The 25,780-nt window shown below is 41.0% G+C and overlaps 2 protein-coding genes across 12 annotated transcripts in view; both read left to right on the top strand.

The window, feature by feature from the left end:
- Window positions 1-11,075, top strand: part of mrtfab (myocardin related transcription factor Ab) — a 34,865-nt gene extending 23,790 nt beyond the window's left edge. For 5 of the 10 annotated variants that reach the window (XM_077551313.1, XM_077551312.1, XM_077551314.1 and 2 more), the window contains 15 exons: window positions 98-179; window positions 774-932; window positions 2,012-2,181; window positions 2,266-2,391; window positions 2,796-2,864; window positions 2,950-3,134; window positions 3,390-3,555; window positions 4,588-4,968; window positions 5,037-5,990; window positions 7,179-7,379; window positions 7,444-7,536; window positions 7,613-7,753; window positions 7,866-7,958; window positions 8,084-8,144; window positions 9,586-11,075. In XM_077551313.1, coding sequence (XP_077407439.1) covers window positions 98-179; window positions 774-932; window positions 2,012-2,181; window positions 2,266-2,391; window positions 2,796-2,864; window positions 2,950-3,134; window positions 3,390-3,555; window positions 4,588-4,968; window positions 5,037-5,990; window positions 7,179-7,379; window positions 7,444-7,536; window positions 7,613-7,753; window positions 7,866-7,958; window positions 8,084-8,144; window positions 9,586-10,136 — 3,432 coding nt within the window. In that variant the 3' untranslated portion in view covers window positions 10,137-11,075. The remainder of the gene's footprint in view (window positions 1-97; window positions 180-773; window positions 933-2,011; window positions 2,182-2,265; window positions 2,392-2,795; window positions 2,865-2,949; window positions 3,135-3,389; window positions 3,556-4,587; window positions 4,969-5,036; window positions 5,991-7,178; window positions 7,380-7,443; window positions 7,537-7,612; window positions 7,754-7,865; window positions 7,959-8,083; window positions 8,145-9,585) is intronic. The other 5 variants (XM_077551315.1, XM_077551317.1, XM_077551319.1 and 2 more) reach the window with 4 other exon arrangements.
- Window positions 11,076-11,226: 151 nt separating this feature from the next.
- The window catches only part of shisa8b (shisa family member 8b), a 39,249-nt gene continuing 24,695 nt past the window's right edge, over window positions 11,227-25,780 (top strand). The window contains exons 1-3 of one of the 2 annotated variants that reach the window (XM_077551335.1): window positions 11,227-12,282; window positions 12,447-12,543; window positions 21,876-21,986. The gene's annotated coding sequence lies outside the window, so the exon portion shown is untranslated. The other variant, XM_077551336.1, reaches the window with a different exon arrangement.

The raw sequence follows: 25,780 nt of genomic DNA, 5'->3' as shown, positions 1-25,780 counted from the left end.
TAATTTGTAAAAAAAAAATAAAAAATACATTGTTGTAAACCTTTTGTTCGAGGCGGGGAAATAACATTACATTATATTATTGTGCTTCTTTGTACAGACTGAAGACTATCTCAAGAGGAAGATCCGGAGTCGTCCCGAACGCTCTGAGCTGGTCAGGATGCACATTCTGGAGGGTGAGGGTCCGTCATTTTTGTTTTCAAATACGCGTGAAACATTAAAGGGGAAGTCAACCGTAAACATTTCTTGACAATAATATCTTATATGTGACCTCACTAGTCTAAACATGAGATTCTGATTAATATTATATTTGAGTTATGCAGCAAAATCCAGCTATTTTTCTCCATATCAGGGGGCGGCCATTTTGCCATTTTCTGACCACTGAAGATGACATCACAGTTTCTCAGGGCTCAAGCAACGACCAATCACCTGTTTTCTGAAGCTGAGCTGTGATTGGTTGTTGCCTAAGACCTGAGCAACAGTGATGTCATTTTCACTGGACAGCAAGTAGCAAAATGGCCGCGTTCTGACATTGATTAAAACCTGCTAGATTTTAACTCGTATTTCACTAACGCAATAAAATCAGAATACCATATTTAGACTGGAGACTGCATAGAACGTATTATTGTCAAAATTTTCTTGGGGTGGGGGGTGGGGGCAGGGGGTTGACTTCCCCTTTAAAGTTGATGCAAAATTCACATGACACTGAAGACTTAAATTCAGCCCGGATCTTTGCGTGTATGCACGTAGCTTACCTCTACATATCTGTTCTGCAGAGACGTCAGCAGAGCCCTCCCTGCAGGCCAAACAGATGCAGCTGAAGAGAGCTCGACTTGCCGACGACCTCAACGACAAGATCTCTCACAGACCTGGCCCCATCGAACTGGTGCACAAGAACATCCTGTCCGTCTGCCCTGATCAGGACTCGCCACCTGGTAACTACACCTCCATACATGTTTTGTGTAATGACAGAGCTTGATTGAGCAACGATGTCTAAACATTTTCTTGGTTGCGTATGTATTTAACAATTGTTAACAATGCACTTACACAAGGCCAGCAACAAAGCAAACCAGAGCAACCAGAGAATGAACTGCCTTTGCCAAATCAACATTGTTTTGTCTCTCTGTTTACAGTATGACACTATAACTACTAAACTGATTTGTGGCGGGCTTAGGGTGTGGTTGAAGGAAGAAACAACATTGCTGTGGGTTGAAAAAAGGTTCGGAGATAGGACATAAACACACAGTACTAAAAATATGACCATGTTCGAGGCTGCAAAAATTTAATCGAGGATGAATTATTGCATACGTTATGTGTCCATTTCAAGCATCTGCACTCAACATCCTTGTTGTAATGTGCTTAAACATTTCCTCAGATATGTGTACCACTTCAACTAAATGTTACACAACACACGAGAAATGTCACAATAGCTCTGTGAGAACACGGCGTCCTTGCTTTGCAACATTGTCTATATTATATTAGGTGGGAATCTTTGAATGTCTCACGATTCGATTCCGATTTTTGGTTGTGATTCGATTCCGAATCGATTTTCGATTAATAACGTGTGTGTTTTTTAATTCAAAATGATTTGATTGACAATAATTTTTGCTTCAATTTATAGATGTTCAAGGAATCGTAATGATCTACTCCAGTCTGACTCGCTAATTCTAATTAGTGCTTCTACTCGCTAATGTGGCTACAACTTAACAGTGTATCAGACCGCGTGGAACCACACTGCCCCTAAGTAGCCAAATCGGGTACAACATGAACAGCGCTCCCAATAAAGGCACACAAACAAAGGGAAGACAGTATAAAATAATTAAAATAAAAATCGATTTTGGGACATTGATTCTGAATCTATTTTTTTGCCCACCCCTAGTATATATGCTAGTGCCTATATGTCTTCTCTCTTTAAGCAATCTTGCGTCCCCATGCTTAGAGGTACTGTAAAAACGCACATGTAAAGTTTATGTTTATGTTGGTGACACCGCTGGATGTTGTTGGTCTGTTACAGAATCTCCAAAGGGAGCTGGTGGAGAGAGTTCCTCGTTGGACGAAGACAGCAGTGATGCGCTGTCACCCGACCAGCTCGCCAATCACGACTCTCCTCTGAGTACTGCCCCGCAGCCATCGCCCTCGCCCTCGGAAGCGGTCGTCCAGAATGGAGACATGTCCCCTACACAGGTTCTGTCAAAGAATCTTATGAAATCATTTATTTACAAACACATTTGTGAATGTTATCTAACAATATATCATGTTTCTGTTCAGTTTGTTATGCAGCCCGCTCCACAGCCTCCTCCAACTCCTGTGGCGAACGGGTCCAATTCACCCCCGCCCCTCAAAGTGGCAAACGGGACCATAGTAGCCTCCCGCTCACCCTTTGGGCAACACAAGGTGAATATGAATTATTCAGTAATGTTAATCTGTCTCAATCAATATGTGTTGGCCAAATCTAATTACCATAAATATCAGTCTCTTGCGCACACAGGTATGTAGGTTGTACCCACTAAATAAATAGCACCAAAAAAAAAAAAAAAAAGCTAAAAAAATAATACACATACAATCACGAGAGAAAACAAAAACTGCCAACCTAACAATCCAGATCAGTGGAAAAGTCTACAGTAAACACGATTTTGGTCAGTCAAAAAAAAGAAGCTAAGAATAGCTAATCGAATCAGGTAAATCAGCAAAAAAGCCACATCTTTGTTTATGTTGCAGTGAAAAAAGTCACGTCTTATAGTCCATATTTATGCAACCGTGTCTCCTCATTCTCAATTTTTCATAATTTCTGACCGCAGTCTCACAGTAAGACAAGCTCTGACCGTCCTCCGCTGAGATCCAAGAAAGCAAAGGACAACAAACCCAAGGTAAGCAAGCTCGTTTCTCTCTTAAAAAGGCTAAAGAATGTTCTTTTCTTTCTCCCTAACTATCATCACCATGACCTACCTGCAGGTGAAAAAGCTGAAATATCACCAGTACATCCCTCCGGACCAGAAGGCGGACAAGGAGCGTCCGCCTCTGATGGACTCTTCCTACGCCAAACTCCTCCAGCAACAGCAGCTCTTCTTGCAACTGCAGATTCTCAACCAGCAACAGCAGCACTACAACTACCACACCATCCTGCCCGCACCTCCAAAGTGAGTGTCAAGCAACGCTGTCGTCAACTTTATCATCCGGGGTTTTCTCTCACTCTTCAAGTCTCGAATCATGAAGGCTAAATTATGTCAGACAACCTCATGCTATGCGAGTAGACTCTACTTGTCAATGATCAGTGTCAGTCGACAAGTATAATTTATGACCAAGGTAGGTTTTAGTTTTTACAAGGCTGATAAGATTAGCAGGTTGCAAGCACTTGGTGTCCTCATAATCTTGGTTTTGTGTCCGCCCCTCAGGCCAGCACCAGAGCAGCCCCTCCCGACGAACCCGAGCCCTTCCCCCACTCGCAATGTTCCCACGACCCCCACCACAACTCCAACAAGTGGAAATGCACGTCAGGGCCAAATTTCACTGGGAGGAGCCAAACCGACCACTTTGCCTGCCAACCTGGATGAGTTCAAAGTAAATAGCAAAGTTTTCTACGTCACACTGAAGCCACATACACACAAAAAAAGCCTTTTGTGTTGGTACATCATGTCATTTATTTATTGTTGTAATCCCTTCATACTAAATTTGTCGCGCAAAAAAAAAAAAAGTCAGACAAATAGGTGCAATATGAATTCACAAGTATACCGGAACGTATGGTGTTCCACAGGGTTTAATTATGGGGCCTCTACTGTTTTCATTCTATCTACTGTTACTGGGTTACATCTTATGGACTTAAGAGCGAAAGTGCTCTGGAAATAGAGTTCAGTAATGGGAGTCAGGGTCCTAACTGTATGAATTTCAATATAAAGTTGAGCAATATCTAGTCCAAGCACAACTAGCTATCTAGCAAAACTAAAGGAACACTTTCTTAAAGGAGAAGTCAACTCTAAAAAATCTTGACAGTAATTTTTTTCTATGCAGCCTCTCTAGTCTAAATACATTTTTCTGATTTATGTTATGTCAGTGGAATATGGGTTAAACAACAAAATCCAGCAGTTTTAATCAGTAACAGGAGGCGGCCATTTTGCCATTTCTTGTCGAGTGAATATGACATCATAGTTGCTCACGTATCAGGTAACAACCAATCACAGCTCATCTTCAGCAAACAGGTGAGCTGTGATTGGTTGTTGCCTGAGCATGTGATGTCATCTTAAGCCGACAGCAAGTGGCAAAATGGCCGCCCCCTGATATGGATGAAAACAGCTGGATTTTGCTGCATAACTCATATTCCACAAATGTAATATTAATCAGAATGTCATGTTAAGACAAGTGAGGGTGCATACAACATATTATAGTAAAGAAAAACTTGACTTCCCCTTTAAAGATAAGACAAAAATGGTTAGTGTGAGTTGTTATGGAAAATATTTTATGTATTCACTGAGGCTGACGACAAAAAGGCACAACATTTATGTTGTTTTTTTTTACATTGAATTTAAATTGCCATTGACGATGCACTGCTTTAAATGCTCCACTTTTTCACTTTTGAGTACCGCTTTCTTGTTCCAGGTCGCCGAGTTAAAACAGGAACTGAAGTTGCGAGGTCTGACGGTCTCGGGCACCAAAAACGATCTCATCGAGAGGCTCCGCAACTACCAAGAGCAAAACGGCGCCCCTGCGGCCGTCTCGAAAAACGGCGTAGTGCAACCCATCCATCAGGGCGCCGCCTGTGCAGCTAACACGGCTCCGGCCGCAGTCGCCGACCACCAACAGGCTGAAGGGGGGTTGAAGACGGCTCTGTCCCCGCTGGCTCAAGTTTTTCCTGGTCGGATCCTGCGTTTTGGAAGCACCAGCTCCAGCCCGCCCGTGTCTCCTTCTCCATCTGAGCGCTCATTAGCAGGGCTGAGTCCAGATGAAACTAGCTGTAACGGAGACATGTTTGGGGAGATGGTGAGCATCCTACAAAATGTTTGTCTCTCAAGCGTTTCCAAAACACTTACTTATTTTTTTTTCTTCAGGTGAGCTCCCCCCTGACTCAACTCACCCTCCATCCCTCTCCTCAGCACCCGTCCAACACCTCCCCTCTTTACCAACCGCTCAGCCAGCTCAAAGAAGAAGGCCAGAGCTCATGCAGCCTCCACAGGTCCTCACCTGGCTCGGTCAAGCCCCTGGAGTCTTTCTCTGTTGTAGCCATGGACTCATCCTCCATGGACAAAGACCAGATGCTGCAAGAGAAGGACAAACAGATTGAGGAGTTGACCCGGATGCTGAGGCAGAAGCAGAGGCTGGTGGAGACGCTCAGATCTCAGCTGGAACTGGGAAAGGTGGCAGGAGTGGCGGCATCAGAGCGGGAAGGAAGTGACAAGAGAACTTCAGATGTGAAACCTCAGACGCTCATTAAAGCATCCGCCATCGAGCTCCCCGTGCTTCCCAACGGCCTGTTGAAAGTGAAGCAGGAAGCTGAGCCTGTTGAAGGTATGACGGGAGTCGTGGAGGAGGCCCAAAGCAAAAGAGTCATCCAGCCTATGCAGTGCTCCCAGGAGACTCTGCTCAGACTCCAGCAAATTAATCGGCTGCAAGTCCAACAAGCGGAGCAGCTGACGCATTCTCGCAAAGTTTCGGAGCCAAAGTCCAACCCTCCAAAACAGCCCGAGCACAAAAAGGAATCCCAAATCCTGCTCCAGCAGCAGCAGCAACTCCAGCAGCTCATCATTCAGCAGACGCAGCAGAAGCAGCTGCAGGCCCAGCAGAAACTGGCACAGCAGAACCAGCTGCAACAAGCTCAAGGGAAGAAGAACCAAACGCAGCACAAGAGCCCGGTTCAGCTGAAGCGGGTCCAGGTGCAGCTCCACAACCAGACTGTGGCCACCCAGAAGCCTGCAGTCAACCAAAGCCAGCAGAGGAAGCAGCTGAAGGCTCAGCAACGGCAGCAGCAGCACAAGCAGCAGACGCCCACTGTCAGCACTCAGCAGGTGAGCATACTGGGCCTGCATCATCACCAAGCATATTCAACAACAACATTATTAGTCATAAAAGGTACATCTACACAATCTATGGAGATGTAGAAAAGGAGCCCAAAAAAAAATTCAAGTTACATCACCCCAGTGTTGTTTCAGGAAAAATCAAGTCAACTCAATTATTTCAAAATTGGTTCGTTCCTTCATTGCGGCCATTTTATCGTTGGAATGTCGTTTAGTGATGGGATAACTGCTCTCTACTGCATTATATGCACAATGCATGTATTTCAGTGTACAGGTGTAATCTGACTTTTCAAGAAAAAAAAATATCACACTGATGAGGCCTTGAAAAGTCAAGTATCACATATGATGTGTTCAGCGCCACACGGTTAAAAACACATAGTAAAAAAAAAAAAAAGTGTGTCGGGGTGCTGGAGGAACTATTTAATGGCATATCAGTTCATTTCAGTGGGGAACATTCATTTATTATGAATCCAATTTAACATGTGGGAAGGGGAAACTGTTTTTTATATAATTATATGGTGTCCATATATATATATATATATTTATATAGTGAAATTCCACTTTTTGTGAGATCACCGAGACAATATCCAAACTTCACGATTTGATCACTATCACAATATTGTCAGGAAGTTGGTGATATAATTTTTTTATAAACGGCTCACAATACTGTATAGAAACTCACGATATTGTAATAAAAAAAAAAAGTGTGTGTATGTATATATTGTTCTATAAAAGAAAAATAGGCTTGGCCAGTTATTTGTCTTGTGCTTCTATTGGCTCAGTGGCGCAAAATATCATTGTTGTGAAAAATGCTGTGTTCAGCTAAAGCAGGTGAAAAGTCGTGGTTTTTGACAGAGGGGTTGAAAAATATGTTCTCGTATGACTGATTTGTGAATGATAACCACTGCAGTATATCCAGTTAGAACATAGTTTGGTTCATGTGAGCAATAAGGAACTCCTCAAACATGTTACATTCCTCTTCATCTGGCTATTAGCAATGAAACTTAAACATAGGTGACCAAAATAAGCCAAAATAAAATGAAGCTGCACTAATAAATTAACCACCAGGGGGTGCTTGAGCTTCACAAATGAAAAACGACGATGGTATTGTGGCAATTTGAATATCACGATTTTGCCATTATCGTTACATCCAAACAAATGATGTTGTCTTTCCTATAGGTGGCGCCAGTTTTCGTCAACCAACAGAACAGCGCACAGATCCACACTCAAGCAATTTCGTTAGACCTCCTTAAGGCAGGCGGCACGCTGGTCACCGACACCAACGGCAACCACTACTTGATCGCCCTCACCAGCAACACGCCGGACGGTCAGAACCGAACACCCTCGCAGGCCAAAAGCAACGGGCGCGTCACGCTGCAGGTACAGAGCAAAAACTCGAGGTGCGAAGACACTTGCACGTCCTTCATGGCCTTTGTCCTTGTAGAGACTGCAGTCCAGTCCAAACAAGCTGACCAGCACTGACAGCCAATCACAAAAGCAGAAAGACAGCAAGGGGGTGAGTCAGCAAATCAAAAAGGTGCGACGACGATGACCAACCAGCAATCGTCTTTCCAATCAAATGATTGACACTTGCTGTTAATTACCTCCCCCAGGGTGAGAAAACCGAGTTGCACGTGGACACCAACGGCATCCCGCCGGCCGTCTCGTGCGCCACCGCCCCCCCCAACCTGCAGCCTTTCTTCGACGACATGTCCAACAGCGAAAGCCAAAGCAACCCCATCTCCTCCTTCAAGGTACCGTCGGCACGGCCGCCGCCCGTCACGCTCGTCTCCATTTCCATCTCTTCCATTCTTCCTCACATTCATTGACTTTTTTCCTCTCCTCTTCATCGCTCCATCTCGGCAGACAGAGCGGGTGTGCCCGCCTTATGACCGACACACTTTGTTTACTCCTCCCTCTCCCAAACCCAACACCTCTCTTCCTACACAGCGCTCCAAAGTACGTCTTCTGATTTGCCGTCTTTATCTTCACTTTCTCACTTTGTTGCAGAACTTATGAGCACGTTTTCAGTTTTGAATACTTGTGTGTAGTGTTTACAAGTATTGGGGCATTTGTGTTTACAGGGGAATGCCGTCAATTGTCAGCAAATGGACGACCTTTTCGACATCCTGCTCAAAAGTGGAGGTACTTCGAGCGAGAGCTACTTTTAGAAAAGCAAAACAACAGCGAGCTACTCATGTTTCACGACATTTATTTTATAGCCAAATTTTTGTTATTTGCCTTTACTTCAAACACAAGAGTCGTCACAAAATGCATACATTGGCATATGAAAAAAAAAAAATACTAAAATGATGCACGGATAACAGAAGTCACGGTTTGGATTGTATCGTTTATACACCGTACTTGTTTTAATTTATTTTATAAAACGTTTTTGCCTATTAAAAAATCAAAATCTTAATAGCTATATTTGACATTTTAAGTTGAATGTTTTTTTTCTGTGTTTGTTTTTACATGTATTAAATGGGCAAAAGAGTTTTGGAAAATAAATGAAGGCAAAGTTCTATTTAACTTCTTCCCCCAATAATGAAAAGACCTCAAAGTGCAATTTAAGGCACATTCCCTGCCTTTAAACATGGAGAGTGAATGCAAAGTATCTTTGGTCCCGACTCTTGAATAAATTAAGCAAGCCATTTGCTCTCCAAAATGTATAAAAACGTTCTCTTTTAAATATTGCCATGATCCCAAAAGTGTATTTATACATTTATGTTGTTGTTTTTTTTAATGCTAGAGCATAGAGAAGGCTTTGATGCAGCCTCTGACCTGAAGAGGTTGCTTAAAGCAATTGTAGTTATTACCAAAAAAAACGGCCAGCAGGTGGCAGCAGAGTATAAGAGCTCAACCAGGGCCATGTTGCAAAAAAGCACTTTTCCCCAGTGTTTTAAACAGTTGAAACTTAACTTAGCTATATTGTAATGCTAATTGCTGCAAAACGGAAACAGATGGAAATATACTTTTTTTTCCTGATGAAAGAAGAGACTAATCTTTCTTTTTGTAGGGTCCATGTTTTTATAGCAATAGAGCACAATATTCTGTGGGCCTTACAAAATCAGTAAAAATCTAGTAAACAGCCGGGAGCGAAGGGGGTTGCTTCAGTGAAAATGGCTGGGAATGAATGCGTTAATGCTAACGGCTAGCTGCTAGCCACTAACGTTGGAGATTTGTGCCGTGCATACAATGATGGCGTAATTAACTCGCGGTTTCTTAGCGTCCTGAATTAGCGATTGAATATGAGTTTGGGATAGCATTTTGATGTCAATAAAAAGTAAGATAGAGAAATCCTAAATGTTGAAAAGGGAAGTCAAGCAGCCATTACGCCACGACGCTGCCCAACTTCAAAGTAAAAGTCTACTAAGGATATTAGCATTGCCGTCAGTGTATTATTTGGTCAACTTTATTTTCAAGTTAGTCTTAGCTATCTGTCCACAAGCTACTCAAACGACTCGTGAGCTACCGGTTGGAGAAGCGTTTACTAAGATGTTGTAGGTGTAGAACACAAAATCTCGCATTTCACTCACAATTATTTTCATTGTTTTGGTACTTGTTCCCTTCTTGTGTCCTGCAAAAGAAATCCCAGGTTTTAAGGCCAACCCGGACCCGTCGCTCGCCCCTCTACACTCCGACCCGCCCTCGCCCACTTCCCCGCCGTCCCCTCTCCACCTCTCCCCTCCCACCCCTACCTCTCCCCTCATCGCCCCCCCGAGGGAGCCCTGCACGGGCGGAGCTCACCTGGAGGACTTCCTGCAGAGCTCCACGCTGCTCGGCGTGGAACCGAGCGGCGGCCTGGCGCTCATCGACGACCTCCACAGCCAAATGCTGAGCACTGCCGGCATCCTGGACCACCCGCCCTCCCCCATGGACACGTCCGACTTGGGCTTCTCGCCCCACTCGGCCGGGCTGGACTTCGGCGACGCCGCTCTGGACAGCATGGATTGGCTGGACATCTCCATGGTGGGGAGCTCCGGCTCCAGCGGCGGGAACGGCGTGGGGGGAGGAGGAGGAAGCGGAGAAGGGGGGACCAGTCTGACCCCTCTGGCTCCACACACACCGCCGAGTGTCTTCTCTGCTGACTTCCTGGACAGCACGGACCTGCAGCTGCACTTGGAGTTGTGTCTGTAGCCTCGGATGGCGGCGTGATGCGTTCAGGCTCCACCTTGACACCTTCTCTATGCTGTCTCTTATCACTGCTGGGCTCTCTGGCACACACATGGAAAGCCGCTTTCAGTTTTTGTTCCGTATCATTGATACCTGCCTTAAGGTCCATGTACTTTGTGCAAAATTCTTACTATTGAGTACAAGGAGTTCACTAGTACATGGATCATACACTGGATATCAAAGATAGGGATTATAAATCCTCAACCGGCTTCCCATGCACTCACACGTACACACAGCCTTTCTGTTACTGGCTTTCTTATGCACTATGAGGTGGGCTTCAACTAATCTTTATAGTATTGCAATGAGGATCCATCAGCAGGTGTGTACTATTTTTTCGTGCTCACCTGCTGAAAGTGAATCTGTCATTTCAAGGTAACGGTTACCCATCAATCTACGATCACATGGAAGTGTGTGTGACGTGCAAGTGTGTCAGTGCCTCCTAAACTTTGCACTTAAGTCGGTTTGGTTTCACGGGGCGTTCAGGTTAGCAGACGAATGTTGGGCGAAGCCACCTTTTGCGTTACGTGACTGATCAGCTGAGGTGTTGGCGATCACCTTAGCATCCTGATGCCCACCCACACGAGTAACAAAAAAAAAAAAAAAACGCACAACCGTCATTGGTTGTCAGTTGCTGTTGAAATGAAACCTTATCAGTGGCGACAGTTGAAAATGAAGCCTCGTTAGAGGTTGCGCATTATTGGTAACGTTATGGTAGACCACTATGTATTGCTGTATATGGGGTGTATATTATCAATTGTTCATATGGCTATTTTTTCTTTGCTGGTTGTTTAGTGGAGCTAGCCAGCTGGGGGGAATAGGGTGAGCGCGGGGCCTCCAAAAACTTGGACCTTGTCTTTCTTTTTTTCTTTTTTTTAAGAATAAACAAAAACGTTATGAAAACAATTGTCTGCATCATTATGCACTTTATTCTGGCACACCAAGCATTTACTTTATCAGGAGCCCTGTAATATATTAGTTGTACCATTGTTTTACTTAAAATTAGTGAATTAAAAAAAAAATCCACTCATTCATTTACTTAATAAAATTGTTATAAGTTCTGAAGTGAAACATGGTAAAATGGAAGAACTGTGAAATAAGCAAATTGGCATACACAAACATTTTAAATATTGTTTAGTTTTTTTTTTTTTTTTTAAATAATGGTTACTTAAATAACAAATATATTAAATAACCCACCCATTGTACTCATCTGTCCCTTGTAATCAAAAAATAATAAGCAAATGTTACCCTTCAGCACAAAAGCTTGTTTACGACGAGGTTCTACCTAAATCAGAACCTTTTAATCTCAGCTAACGCAATAGTGAGTTAATTTTTACAGTAAATGGCGATACTTAAGAATTGCCACAAGGGGGCGCCATTGTACATAAATTGCTACTATCGAGCACGACAAAATGACATAAATCATACAGCGGAGCGGACATACACAAGCAACACTTTAAAATTGTTTAAATTAAATTAAGTATATATTAATTGTATAATCAAAACTTCAAATCTCCCATGTGTATAATGTATTTTATAATTTGCATTTACGTTTACTGGAGGAGGCGAATAAATGCCAGGTGGCTCAATGGCACACACGTGCACTCGTTTTTCATTTTTTGTGTAATTTGTTTTCCAGTTGTAACAGCACTTTAGAGGAGCTCGACGTTGAAAAAGCGATAGATAAAATCCTGTCGTCAAAACCCTAGACATACTTTGGACACTACAATCGCTTGGTTTGAAGTATAGAATCCCAATTTAGATTCGCTCTTCTCATGTGCTTTTGTTTTGAACGTTATAACCGGATGTCGTTTCCATGTGTAACTGTCGCTAATTACTAAACGGGTCACTTTACCGGTTAAATTGTTTATTTTAAGGTTACGAATCAAACTGGTGGTTCTCCTGAGTCATTCTATGCACGGAATTGCCCATTCAATTTCTCATTTTGGTTGTAACAGTAAGAAATGAATTATACTGTATTTGTTATTCATCAGACATTAAGTACGCCTTCTAACGAAATATGCTGGTTACATTGTGAGAGGGGTAGCTCATAATAGTGCCCGCTGCTGTCTACGACCACGATAAACATGTTGTATGGATATCTAAACCGACGGTTAGTCAAAACTGAGCATTATTTAAAAGTTATTGTAAAGAGAATATTTGATACGTTTCTTGTATTGGCGCTTAGATGATGCATTTTCCTCCAATTTGAATGGTGTTGGTTTCCTATTATATTCTGTAATTTTATTTAAACTCATATTGTGTTATCTTTCCCAGAGTACATTCATGTGAATTTGTGATGATGGCTGAGACGTTAAATTGGATCATTGGTCCCATGTGGTGCCTCACTTGGATCTGATGGAAAGAGAATCAGGTTTGTTTCCTGGAGATTTTTTGATGATGATGGAGATTATTAGGGTCACCCTGAAAAAAAAGAATGCAATTAATCAACATGTTTCTCTGCCATAGTTTTAAGTTGTAATATAACCATTCACCACTAGATGTCAGACATTGCTTAAAGTTGTGCTTGCACTGTTTTGTACTGCCCTATACTACACTGTGAGTAAACCTAGTAATTTGGGGATTTTTAATGACATGCAGGAAAAGCAAAGTACCTGAATAATGTAAACATTTTGAGTCAGTTTCTTTTCTTTTTTGTTAAAAATACACAAAATGAGTTCTTGCATTTAATGGTTTGCTGTTGAGCAATTTAGCCAGCCTGAATGTTTTTTAATGCACAAGAGCCCTGCCCACAATAAAACACTCTAAAATATGCTATGATCATCACGAGACAAACTGAATTCAATATGTCAACAGATTAGCACACTACAAAATGAAAGAAGTCTAACTGATTGGAGAGTTCTTTTGTCAAGTGACCTCTATATGTACAGTATATACCGCTAAACTGAGAGAGCTTTGCATGTCTTATTTGACTTTCACTAGCTGCTCCCAGTCCCTGGAGCACCAGCCGACTTTTCCCTCATCTCCTCTCAAAGACACACATGATCCCATGGTATAGCTCTCATGTCGATTCTCAACACACGACACGCACACGTGCCAAAGCGGCTCCTCAACGCAGCGTCACGACCCCCTGTAGCGAACAGATAAAAATCCCAAAGCCCTGCCAGCTAATGAAGAGCGCCGAGCTCCGAAGTGCCACGGGGCGTGGAGGGCTGAAGCTCTCATCTCCATCCTTCATCTCACTGACACGCGTCCACCGCCGCCGCAGCCAGCGTATCGTCTTTAATCATACACATAGCAGTCATTTGCAGCATGTCAAACGTGTGAGTGAAGTGTTAAAGACAAGGTCCCAAGTGCTTACTTGAGGTTTGACCCCAGGCCCTTACTTTTATTCTTTTTTCCCTTTTGTATAGATGAGCCGGAGCATACTAATCTAGGGGGTTTCTAGAATGTTAACTGCAGGCGTAATGTTTTAGCTAATATTTGATCATTCTTAACAGTCAGTTGACAGTTAACTCCTGTATAGTAAAAAAGTTAAAAGCAGTTGTAAAAGGACCCAATGGCAAAAAAAAACAAAAAAAACACTATGTGTTTCCCTTTGATCAAATATATCATCTTCCCATGCTTAGCAAATTCCCTAGTATGAGTTTATCCAAGAACAAGCACCGCAATTTGCCCAAAATGGCTGTTCTAAAAACAAAATGGCCGACTTCCTGTTGAATTTGTTGTGCGTCCTCCTATCATGGTAAACATGCCCACTGAATTTTGAGTTAACTGGTAAATCTGGCTATTTTTTTCGAAACTTTCCTACGGGTGCTACTGAATGAGTTGAGGCGGTTTTGAAGTCCGTCACGCCTCTTAATGGTACGTACATTATTATTTTTTTAATGTATGTTTGATTTTGGTTTTATACACGGTGCTATTTTTCTTTACTAGAACATAGAACAGCACAGATTAGCATTGGCTAACAGTGTTAGCTTCTAATAAGTGCCGCCAATAAAATGTTTGGTTAAGTTGTCGAGGTGAGTGCTTAGTTAACTTTCATTTCATTTAACATTTATTTAACCGGCAATATCCCATTGAGCTGGAAAACCTCTATTTAAAAAATGAATCAGTTATATATTCCAAGTAAACAGCAAAGAAAACAAAAACTTTTTTAGCCAACAACCCAATAGGGGACCAAAAGCAACAAATAATCTTTTGACCAAAGAAAACATCTTACAGTTAGTAATTAACTTAAAAGAAATATGATAAACAGTACCACTCATCCGAAAACATTTTACAACAACATTCATACATAAAATATTTCCATACTCCAACACGGATACAAATGTCGCAGCACGACACTTACGACATTAAAAAAAAAAAAAAAGATGTAGCTTTAGCTGCTTCACAAGATTTTCTATGATGTGGCTTGAAAGTTAGCGAGTCATCAATTAAGACACCCAAGATTTTATACATCTGGACCACCTCGATTTCGTTGAGAGTCGACACTGTGGGAATCATTTGAGGCAACTTTTTACAGTTAAACAAAAAAAAAAGAGTTTATCCAAACACAATGTAAATTTGCATATTTTGACCTAAGTCAATGAGAAATAACAAATAAGAGGGGGCCCAATACAGAACCCTGTGGCACCCCCTTATGGCAAGTAACAAATTCAGAGCACCTAATGGACTGGGACCTATTGCTGGATTCATTTGAAAACCAGGTAACTGCGTGCTCTGAAAATCCAGAATAACACAATCAAATTTTTAAAATATCATTGTCAACTCGCCCTCGCCCTTAAAATAACAATAACATCTCAAAAGTCAAATTGAAATGACTATATTTTGGATGAATCACAGAATATGCTGGCAAACTCTCTCAATTACGCATATAACAACAGAGTTTTAATGACATTGCACAGCAGCGCTCACCAGACAGATTTGCTTCAAATTTCAACTTTGCAATGAAAGATCCGCGGAGATACTGTAAGCCTGATGACATCGCCGTACAAAGAATTACACACCCACAAATACCGGGGGCACCGAAAGTTTGACAAACTGACTCGTTTCTTTTGGAATTGACATCACTTCATTCAGGCTACTCAAAAAACACACTTTGCCTGTTTACTGAAAGAGACTCTCGCTGTTTTCTTTTGAACACGTGAAGTTGGATCATTTCTGGGGAGCCGTCAGATTTCGGCGTCGGGGGGGGGGGGGGGGGGGGTCCTGCGGCAACTGCGGAGCCTTTGATTGCAGGGGATGTGAAGGCTGACATTTGCACAGGCAAGAGAGGCTGCAGAGTGGCTGTTAAAGGGAGGGAGGGGGAGGACACACACACAGACAAAACAGCAGTGAGACCTTTGTTCTCGCACCTGTGAGCGCCAGAGATGTGCTGCAGAGGAGAAACCTGCAGTTTAATGAGATCCTGTACAAGAATGATACATTTTCTGTCATTTTTATTCAAACCGTAGACCCCAATGTCAGAAACGCTTTTGTGCCCAGGCCTAAGCAATAACATTCACTGTCTGGTGGCATATTGGTGTCAAGGAAGTTTGCACATCAGGTCAACTTTTTTGCAGGGCTGTACAAAAAGGAACATTCTAGTGTCAAGTGACTTATGACGTTATATAATCAAATTATCAAATCAAAGTTGGGAGTTTTCGCAAAACGCTGTTGCCGTTCGCCAAATTTGATGTTGAAAATGGCAATGTTACGTCCATGCTACTAGCTAGTAACTTGTCTTGTATTGTACTTGCATTGATATCAGACATCAGCAGGAGGGACAGCGATGAAGCGTTTTTAAAATTTAAATAAAGAAGGTCACGTTTCAGGTTAATCAGCCCCTGTGGAATCATTTGGATGTGGAAAATGGGTTTGGCTGCGAAAGATGAAGCATGAATGCCAAGCGCACCTGCTTTGTGAGGGGTGGGGGGGGTTCGAGCCCGTTGGCTCTTCATGAGCACACACACGCACGCGGTGTCTTGGTGTGTGTGCGTGTGTGTGTGTGTGTGTGTGTGTGTGTGTGTGTGTGTGTGTGTGAGGGCTGCTGTGGCAAATGACTGATGTGAGCTCAGAGGAGCGATGAAGCTTCCCATGCAGCGTGACGTATTGTCAACTTGGCCTCAAACTTTTTTTTCGCGTGGCGCACATCATTGAGCACAAATGTCTAAGGAGTGGCGTGAAGACTGTGTGGGGACGTCACAAAAGAAGCATCAGCTCATTTCAAGAACACCAAATGAAACACTCTCACACACTACTTAATCACTCACAATCTACTAAAATGTTCTTTATACACAAATGCAACACTCTCACACAATAGTGTACAAGCACAACTGAAATGCTCTCACAATTATAGAAGCACTCTCACACACTACCTAAATCCTCTTGCATACTATTTAAGTTATCTCACAAGCACTACTGAAATGCTCCAATATTAACGAAACACTCACACACTACTAAAACACTCTTAAAAGCACTACTGAAATCTCGCCACTAAAATGCTCTAATGCATACAAATGAAACACTCTCACACACTACTGAAATACTATCCCAACACTACTAAAATGCTCTTACACACAACTAAATCACTCACAATCTACTAAAATGTTCTAATATACACAAATTAAATCACTCTCACACAGTAGTGTACAAGCACTACTGAAATGTTCTCACACTTACTGAAACACTCTCACACACTACCAAAATTCTCTATTACAAAGTATTGAAGCACTTTCGCACACTACTGAAACACTTACATAAAGACAAAAAAAATCAGAAATTACCTTCCTGTTACTCAATACTTGAGTATGTTTTTGCTCTCACACAAAACTAAAATGTTCTAATACACACTAATAAAACGCGCATGCTACTGCAACACTCTCACATGCACTAATGAAATGCTCTCACATGCAACTGAATGGCTCTCATGCTCTACTAAAATGCTTCAATGTACACTATAGAAACACTTTCACAACTTACGGAAACACACTTACGAACTTCTAATATTCTATTATCTGCACAACTGAAATGCTCTAATACTAATGAAATACTCACACACGACTGAAAAAATCTTAAAAGCTCTACGGAATGCTTTTGCACCACTAAAATGCTCTAATACAAACTAATGAAACACTAACACACTACGGAAAGACTATCACTACTAAAATGCTCTCACACACTACTGAATCACTCTCTCAAGCTACTAAAATGCTCTAATACACACTAATAAAACACTCTCATGCAATAGTGAAACACTCGTACAAGCACTACTGAAATGCTCTCACATGTACTGAACCCCTCTCACACACTACCAAAATTATCTAATACACAACTGAAATGCTCTAATACTAATGAAATACTCACACACGACTAAAACAATCTTAAAAGCACTACGGAATGCTTTCGCACCACTAAAATGCTTTAATACAAACTAATGAAACACTGACACACTACGGAAAGACTATCACTACTAAAATGCTCTCACACACTACTGAATCACTCTCTCAAGCTACTAAAATGCTCTAATACACACTAATAAAACATTCTCATACGATAGTGAAACACTCGTACAAGCACTGAAATGCTCTCACAATTACTGAACCCCTCTCACACACTACCAAAATTCTCTAATACACAACTGAAATGCTCTAATACTAATGAAATACTCACACACGACTAAAACAATCTTAAAAGCACTACGGAATGCTTTCGCACCACTAAAATGCTTTAATACAAACTAATGAAACACTAACACACTACGGAAAGACTATCACTACTAAAATGCTCTCACACACTACTGAATCACTCTCTCAAGCTACTAAAATGCTCTAATACACACTAATAAAACACTCTCATGCAATAGTGAAACACTCGTCCAAGCACTGCTGAAATGCTCTCACATGTACTGAACCCCTCTCACACACTACCAAAATTCTCTAATACACAACTGAAATGCTCTAATACTAATGAAATACTCACACACGACTAAAACAATCTTAAAAGCACTACGGAATGCTTTCGCACCACTAAAATGCTTTAATACAAACTAATGAAACACTAACACACTACGGAAAGACTATCTCTACTAAAATGCTCTCACACACTACTGAATCACTCTCACAATCTACTAAAATGCTCTAATACACACTAATAAAACACTCTCATGCATTAGTGAAACACTCGTACAAGCACTACTGAAATGCTCTCACATGTACTGAACCCCTCTCACACACTACCAAAATTCTCTAATACACAACTGAAATGCTCTAATACTAATGAAATACTCACACACGACTAAAACAATCTTAAAAGCACTACGGAATGCTTTTGCACCACTAAAATGCTTTAATACAAACTAATGAAACACTAACACACTACGGAAGACTATCACTACTAAAATGCTCTCACACACTACTGAATCACTCTCTCAAGCTACTAAAATGCTCTAATACACACTAATAAAACACTCTCATACGATAGTGAAACACTCGTACAAGCACTGAAATGCTCTCACAGATACTGAACTGAACCTATCACACACAACCAAAATGCTCAAATACAAAGTAAAGAAACACTTCCACACATTATTGAAACCCTCACCAAATCCTCTTTAAACTATCAAAGGTCTAACCAAGAACGAGGTTCTGAGTGAAATTCAGTTATGTTTTGCCATATTTACTCTCGCATTTCAATGCACAGAGGAGCGAGTGTGGCGGTGAGCAAGTAAACAACAATGTAGATGCGAGTATACTGTCAATCAGAGCAAAGTGCAGACAGCGTATATAAGCGCGAGCATGGAGGCGGTTCGGTTTCATTAACCGGAGAGAAGCACGAAATATGCAGGAGGACCAAGTGAAATAGCAGCTCCCTATTAAAATCAACCACAGCGCCTGCCATTCAACGGGCTGCTGTTTTGCAATACACAACCGCAATGCGCCTTCTGGAAGGCGGCAGAGTTTCATTGTGAGGTGGCAGCACCTGCAATTTTGAAGAAATGATTTTGATTATTTTAGTCATGTTATCATAACCTTTACATGGCTGCATTTCTGTATTTCATAAACACATTTACACTTTCTGGACACATACAAAAAAAAAAAACCATCTACAGACAGAACATGTGCAAACCACTCACCCAATGTGAGAAAGGTTGACACTTTGAACTTTAAGAGCGACAAGTCAGAAAAACCTCATCTGGATAAAAATCAATCCAACAATGGATTTTGTGTCTCCTGTTGTAATGTTTTGAATCTCACACACTTCATTGCAGCATCACGAATAAGCACAAATAAATTTGGGGGGAATGAAGTCGGTCTGAATTAATTGATCATCTATCAATCAATGGCTCATTGGAAATGTATTATAAGCCCTAAGTTCCCAAATATAGTTAGATAGACGTGTGAATATTTAGGTAGTAAAAAAATGATGCAACTTGAGAGGCAATGGAGACAGAAAGAGGACAGGTGGACACAAAGGCAATCGGGGGATGAGATTCATTACGATTGTGTGCAGAAAAGGACGCCGCTGGCCATGTGCCTGAGCAAAGCTGGCCCAGAGGAGCTCGTTGTGGAAACGACTTGTGGCCGGTACTAAATGAAGCTGAATATTTGCATCTCCTTTCATTTTGTAAAAAGGTCAGCAATGACAGGGATGTCCAAAAGGGCATTAGTATGGAAACACACCCGCACACACGCATTATTCTGATGACAGCACCGCAGTCTTTGCTTTGTGTTTGTAAATAATAATAAATAAATAAATAAATAAAAAGAAAAGTAAATTCTCCTTCATCCTCATTTGAATTGTTGTTGATGTTGACTGACAACGTCAAGTAGATAATCATTTGACTTTTTTTCTTTGCCTCGTTGGCGTACATGTATATAAAAAGTCTACACACCCCTGTCAGGTTTTTGTGATATGAAAAGACAATGAAAAATTATATCAAAAACTTTTTCTACCATTAATGTAGCTCAATAGAACAAATAAACAACTGAGATACTGGGGTTGTATAAGTGTGCACACCCTTTTCTAACCTGATCAACACCAAATAAAGTTCAGCTGTTCTAGTAGGCTTTTCCTGGCTTAGCCAAAAAAGTTCAACCTTTGTTTCATCTGATCATAACCATTCCATATCCCAAAATGTTCAACTTAGTTGTACAGCTTATAGGTCACATTAATCATGTAAAATGAAAATTAATTATCTATTTTATGTTTTATTTATCTCATTTATGTCACAAAAACGTGGCAGTTGAACAGGGGTGGGTTAATCATTTAAACCAAAATGTTGGGTCATATCAATAACACACAGAACAATCCCAAAAATTGCTTCGTAAATTATTATTTTTTAAATCCTCATTTGTTTTCTTTTTGGCTTGTCAAAATAAAAAAACACAAAAAAACAACCCAAAATATTGGGTTTTGGGTTATTCTTTTGACCCAACTTTTTGGTTTAGATGTGTAACCCAAAAAGTTGAATCGGACTCCCCCCAAAAAAGGGGCGGGGGGAGTGTTGTTTGGTTGGTTAGTTGTTAAACCAACTTTTTGGTTTACAAAGTAAATAAATAACCCAACACATTGGGTCAATCCTCCAAAAATGGGTTTTGGGGGTTATTCACTTGACCCTTACTTTTTGGTTTAAATAAATAAACCAAAATGTTGTCTCTGTCCCTTTTTGACTCAATTAAGATTATTTTTGGCCCAAATTTGTGTTTTTCATGCACAACCCAAAAAGTTGGGTCAGTCCCCAAAAAACTGAGTTGTTTGTTAATTTTTTTAAATCGGTTGTTTGCTGGGTTATTCATTTGAACCAATGTTTTGGTTTAAAAAAAATAAATCAAAACATTGAGTCGGTCCCTTTTTGACGAACTTTTGGTTATTTTTGTCCCAACTGTATTTAGAGTGCAGAATTTGTGTCCGGTGAGTGTATTCATCCAGTTCCAATGTCTAAAAACATGCTGATCACATGACCTGGAGTCAGCTTTGCGTACGGGGGGGTTCTGTTGTTTTTAATTCTACTCCATGATTCATCCCCCGTGGACACGAGTGACCTCTTTTGTCTTTGCTTTTCTAATTGGCAAATTGAGTGCAGTCAAATGGTCAGGCTGAACATCAGGGATCATTCGCCTAACTAACAGACTTTCATTACTCTGCACTCCATTTTTGCTCTCATTTGCTTTTTACTCTGTGGACGGCAAAAGTTCTCGAGATGGAATTACTTCACACTCCATGGAAACTCATTAAATGCATATATATTGTCTAACATGAGCAAAATATCATGAAACATGGACAGCATAATGACGATCCAAACGAAAGCATGATCTCAATGCCAGAATGAACGAACCTGGCACATCTGTCAAATAAACCTCAGTGGCAATATTTTTTGGGATTGTTTTTATGTGTGTGCAAGGCAGTTGAAATCAAACCTCGTAAGGGAATTCTAATTTGCAATGATCATTTCCAGTTCCCTGGCGAATGCGCCCTTCATATTAAAATGTGCTCCAATGAACAAATGGGAGCATGCACGCAAACATTCCAACCTGAACAATGTTAAGCGGATTTCATTAAAAAGCTACGACATGAGCAAAAATCTGCCAAATTGAAGCTTGTTTTGTTTATTCCAACGATTGCTTCAAACCGGTTGCTACACGAAGCGCCTTTCGTGATGCACGTCATGTGACATTGCATCCTATAAGCAGTGACCAATAAGCTTTTCTTTGTTGATCAATGGACTTCCTGTTGAAGTGTACGCTCATTCACTTTGTCCCGCAGGACTTGACCCGCTAATTGCCTGACGCAACGCCACTGCACTCTCACACCAGCCGAGAGACACAGCTGTCAGCATGCGAGACACTCATCCTGCTCCGTGGATTGCTGCCAGTGGTAAATGTTTCTTTATGACGATGTTATTTCAAATGTCTAATATTGGACATGTTGATGATCGCTGGCTCTACTATGCTTTCATTGACATTTAGTTTTTCAATATTCTATTATTTGAGCATAATAGGTGAGTAATTGACACCAACCACCGCCCTAAATGGTTTGTAATTGCTAAAGGTGGCACAGATGGCGGCAAAGCACTATTTTTATGAAAGTGGAGCTCCTCAACTTACTTCAACACAGTTTCTTGCCACCAAGATGTCACAAGATGGTAGCAAAGCACTACTGTTGTCTAGAGATGGGTGAGTACTGATACCAGGTATCGGTATTGGGCCAATACCAGCCTTATTTTTAGGTATCGGGTACTCGTGGAGGCTGCCGATACCAGACACGTTGGCAAATCATGATCTGCATCAGAAAGAAAGGTTTTGAGACAATGATTTGTCATTGTGTTAAATGCAATTTTATATATCAGCAATACTTGCTATCGGCGAGTACTCAAAGAGTGAATACTGGTATCGGTCTGAAAAAAAGTGGTATTGAACATCCCTACGGTTGTCAAAATGAAGTGCCTCTATTCACTCCAACATAGTTCCACGACACAAAGATGGTGGCAAAATGATGCTTTTATTGTTTTGACCTCAGATCAAAAACAGTGAATAGTTATTATTTTCAGTCAATAACAGAAAATGCATTTCTGTTACAAAAGTGCCATTTTAGTTAATGACTAACTGCCAGAGCTCCACTTGGCAAGTGACAATTCAGAAGGATTGGCTAATTAGCGATAGCTAACAAAATAAGCACTATTCCACTATTATATAGTGTTTGTTATTAGTGGACACACACACAAAGCTAAAATATGAATATTCATCAACTGAATGAATTATTCAAATTAAATATTCGACTCATTGGGGAGAGTGGGACCATGTGTAGGGGAACACGTTAATTGGAGCCCTACAGGCATTTTGGGAATAGACTTCGAGATATTTAGTTATTTAGACCACACACACACACACACACACATAAGTTTGTTTTACTATCTTTGTGGGGCCATCTCATTGACATAATGCATTTCCTAGCCCCTTCCCCTAAACCCAAAAAAGATTGCCTACCCCTATTCCTTACCCTAACCTCAACCCTAAACTCTAAAACCAAGAAAAAAAGAGGTCTAAACTTGTGGGGCCCAGCAAAATGTCCCCACATGGACGGTTGGGCCCCACAACTCTGTGAAATCCCGAAATGTTGGCCCCACTATGACACACACACACACTGTCGTTTTTTTGCTATCCATTTAAAATAAAGTGAATTCTACTCCTCACATGGCTCCTTAATATCTATTATGCATTTGTTCTTTTTTACAACAAAGTTACAGATAGAAACATTTGCAGAGCTGACACGCCACAAGTAACCCAAAATGCAAATAGAGCACAGACTACTTTCAATTCCAGCATTTGTTGTCTATATGCAAATCTAGAGCTGATACTTTTATCTTATGTCAAGAAAGACTGCCTTAAAAATGAATAAAAAACAATACAAGAAAGACTGCCTTAAAAATGAATTTAAAAAAAAAACTCCATGGAAGTTGGTCAAAGTAAAGTATATGACCAGATGATGGCGCTAAAATGAATGACGCACGTTTGCAAATCTATCACCAAAAAAAAAGACATTTGCATATTTCCACACACCGCATGTGTGCCCCATGTGACCACCTTCCTCTTTGGTCTCCAGCCAAACATTTCTCCTCCCCCACTTTCCTTTCTTTTCTTTTCTTTCTTCTCCTCCCCGCTGTCCTACATTTACGCTCATCTTTTCACTCTCTCCATTACACTCCCGCTCTCGTTTATGCACACACACACACACACACACACACACACCCGGCACGCAACACAACGTGGAGGAAGTGCGGAGTTTGCTTCTGGATGACGACACATAAAGGAGGAGGATTTTGGGAGAGGCGATTAGCGGAAAGCGAAGCAAAAAGGCCCTTGTCAATCTAGATTAGAATTTCATTAGAAATGTCCATGTGGTGGTTTAGAGGAAAAAACACACAAAAAAAACTCCTCCAACTTGGCTCTACTGTGACATCCGCTCAAGTTGTGTGAGCGCTGGCAGACGTGGCCAAGCTGCAGTGCGACTCGGACGACCTGGACTCAAGCACACACACGTACACACCTGCAGCGCGGGGATATATGAGAATATAGGAATGATGCCAATAGTCAGAAGAGGAAAGGAAGGCTTGAGAGAGTGTGCGAGCGCGCATGCATGCATGAAAAGCGAGAACAGACGGGGACGGGCGCACCGATAAGGAGATGAGGAGCAGGAGTGACCACAGCAGATGTTGACTGTCCTCTGCACGTTTCACACTAAAACACACTCACAGACTCGAGACATTTGCAGAAATTGAACTCTGAGGGAATGCTGTCGCTGAGCTGCAATGTCAAAAGAATTTACTTTACAATAACAAACTATTCAAATACAGTGTAATCAAGAGACCATCACAATCCAGATGCAGTAATAGGAGTTGTTTTGTTTTGTTCTTGCAGAGGATTAAGATTCACATTCACATTTTCCATTAGCATTAAGCTAGTGGACTTTTACTTGAAACGTCAAATGAGCGTGAAAATAATCCGCTTCCAGAATACTTCTCTCTTTTTTTTGAAGAATTGTTTACTATCTGGCGAACTACTGCTCATAGGCTGAAACACCCTTAAAGTAAATTATATTTCCTTTTTTAACAATTAGAAAAATGTTAAAATCACACAGTACTACCACTCAATATAAACACATTATTATTATCATTAACATGCCAAATTTCCACTGTATTTAAGCATAGTTCACAGCTGATACATGTTTTCTAGCTAGGAAAAGCTAGTTAGTCAGAAAGTACCACTGTCTTTTTTTGAATTGCAGTGAGAGAAGCACACTTTTGTCATGCGCACAGTTTAATATTAAAGCTAAGGTGCTAAACTAGCTAACTGACTGTAGTCCAAATATCACTGCAACTATCATGTAAAATGTGAAGCTAAAGCTAAACGCCAGCAATTCAGGGAGTTTACGTGAATATATTGGGATGTTCTACTTGTATGTGTTACTAACATATTTTGTAATAAAGTAACAGTTGTTTGATGGTTTAACATTAGCACAATAATGAGGCTAGCAGAAATTAGCCTTGTTTGTGCTAATTTTAACACAGCAACAAGGCTAAATTCAATTAGCCCATCTAAAGTTTCCCATTGTATGTTACCATTAAGCTAATGGACATACTTTAGGCTAATGCTAATGGAAATCATGCTGCGTTGAAAGTTCTTTGGTTCTTTGGTGTCAAATAAACAGCTAGGAGAACACATCTGCACATCTTGCTATCTGCTGAACTAATCACTGCACAGGCAGAATCAAGAGGGGAAAAAACTGAAAAAAATTCAAGGAAAAGGCTACATTGTTTAACGAATATATGTTGTTTAAGGAAAATAAGTTGTGGCTTACTTAAAACTTTACGGTAAAAAATTATATAATTTTTTGTTCCCATATACTCAATAGGAATGTTTTGTCATTTAGAACAAGATTAATAATATAAATAAACAATGCCATTTTAATATTTATTTTCACCCGCAATCTCTACATTCTCTCTCTCTCGCTCGCTCTCTCTCGCTCTCTCTCGCTCTCTCTCTCTCTCTCTCTCTCTCTCTCTCTCTCTCTCTCTCTCTCTCTCTCTCTCTCTCTCTCTCTCTCTCTCTCTCTCTCTCTCTGGTACCGATGAGGTAAACAGAGGGAAGCTGGTTTGGTTCCTGAACTGTTGC

Source organism: Vanacampus margaritifer, chromosome 18, assembly GCF_051991255.1.
Source record: "Vanacampus margaritifer isolate UIUO_Vmar chromosome 18, RoL_Vmar_1.0, whole genome shotgun sequence".
NCBI classification, from domain to species: Eukaryota; Metazoa; Chordata; class Actinopteri; order Syngnathiformes; family Syngnathidae; genus Vanacampus; species Vanacampus margaritifer.
The sequence above is the reverse complement of the archived record's forward strand: the minus strand, read 5'-3'. Positions and strand labels throughout refer to the sequence as shown.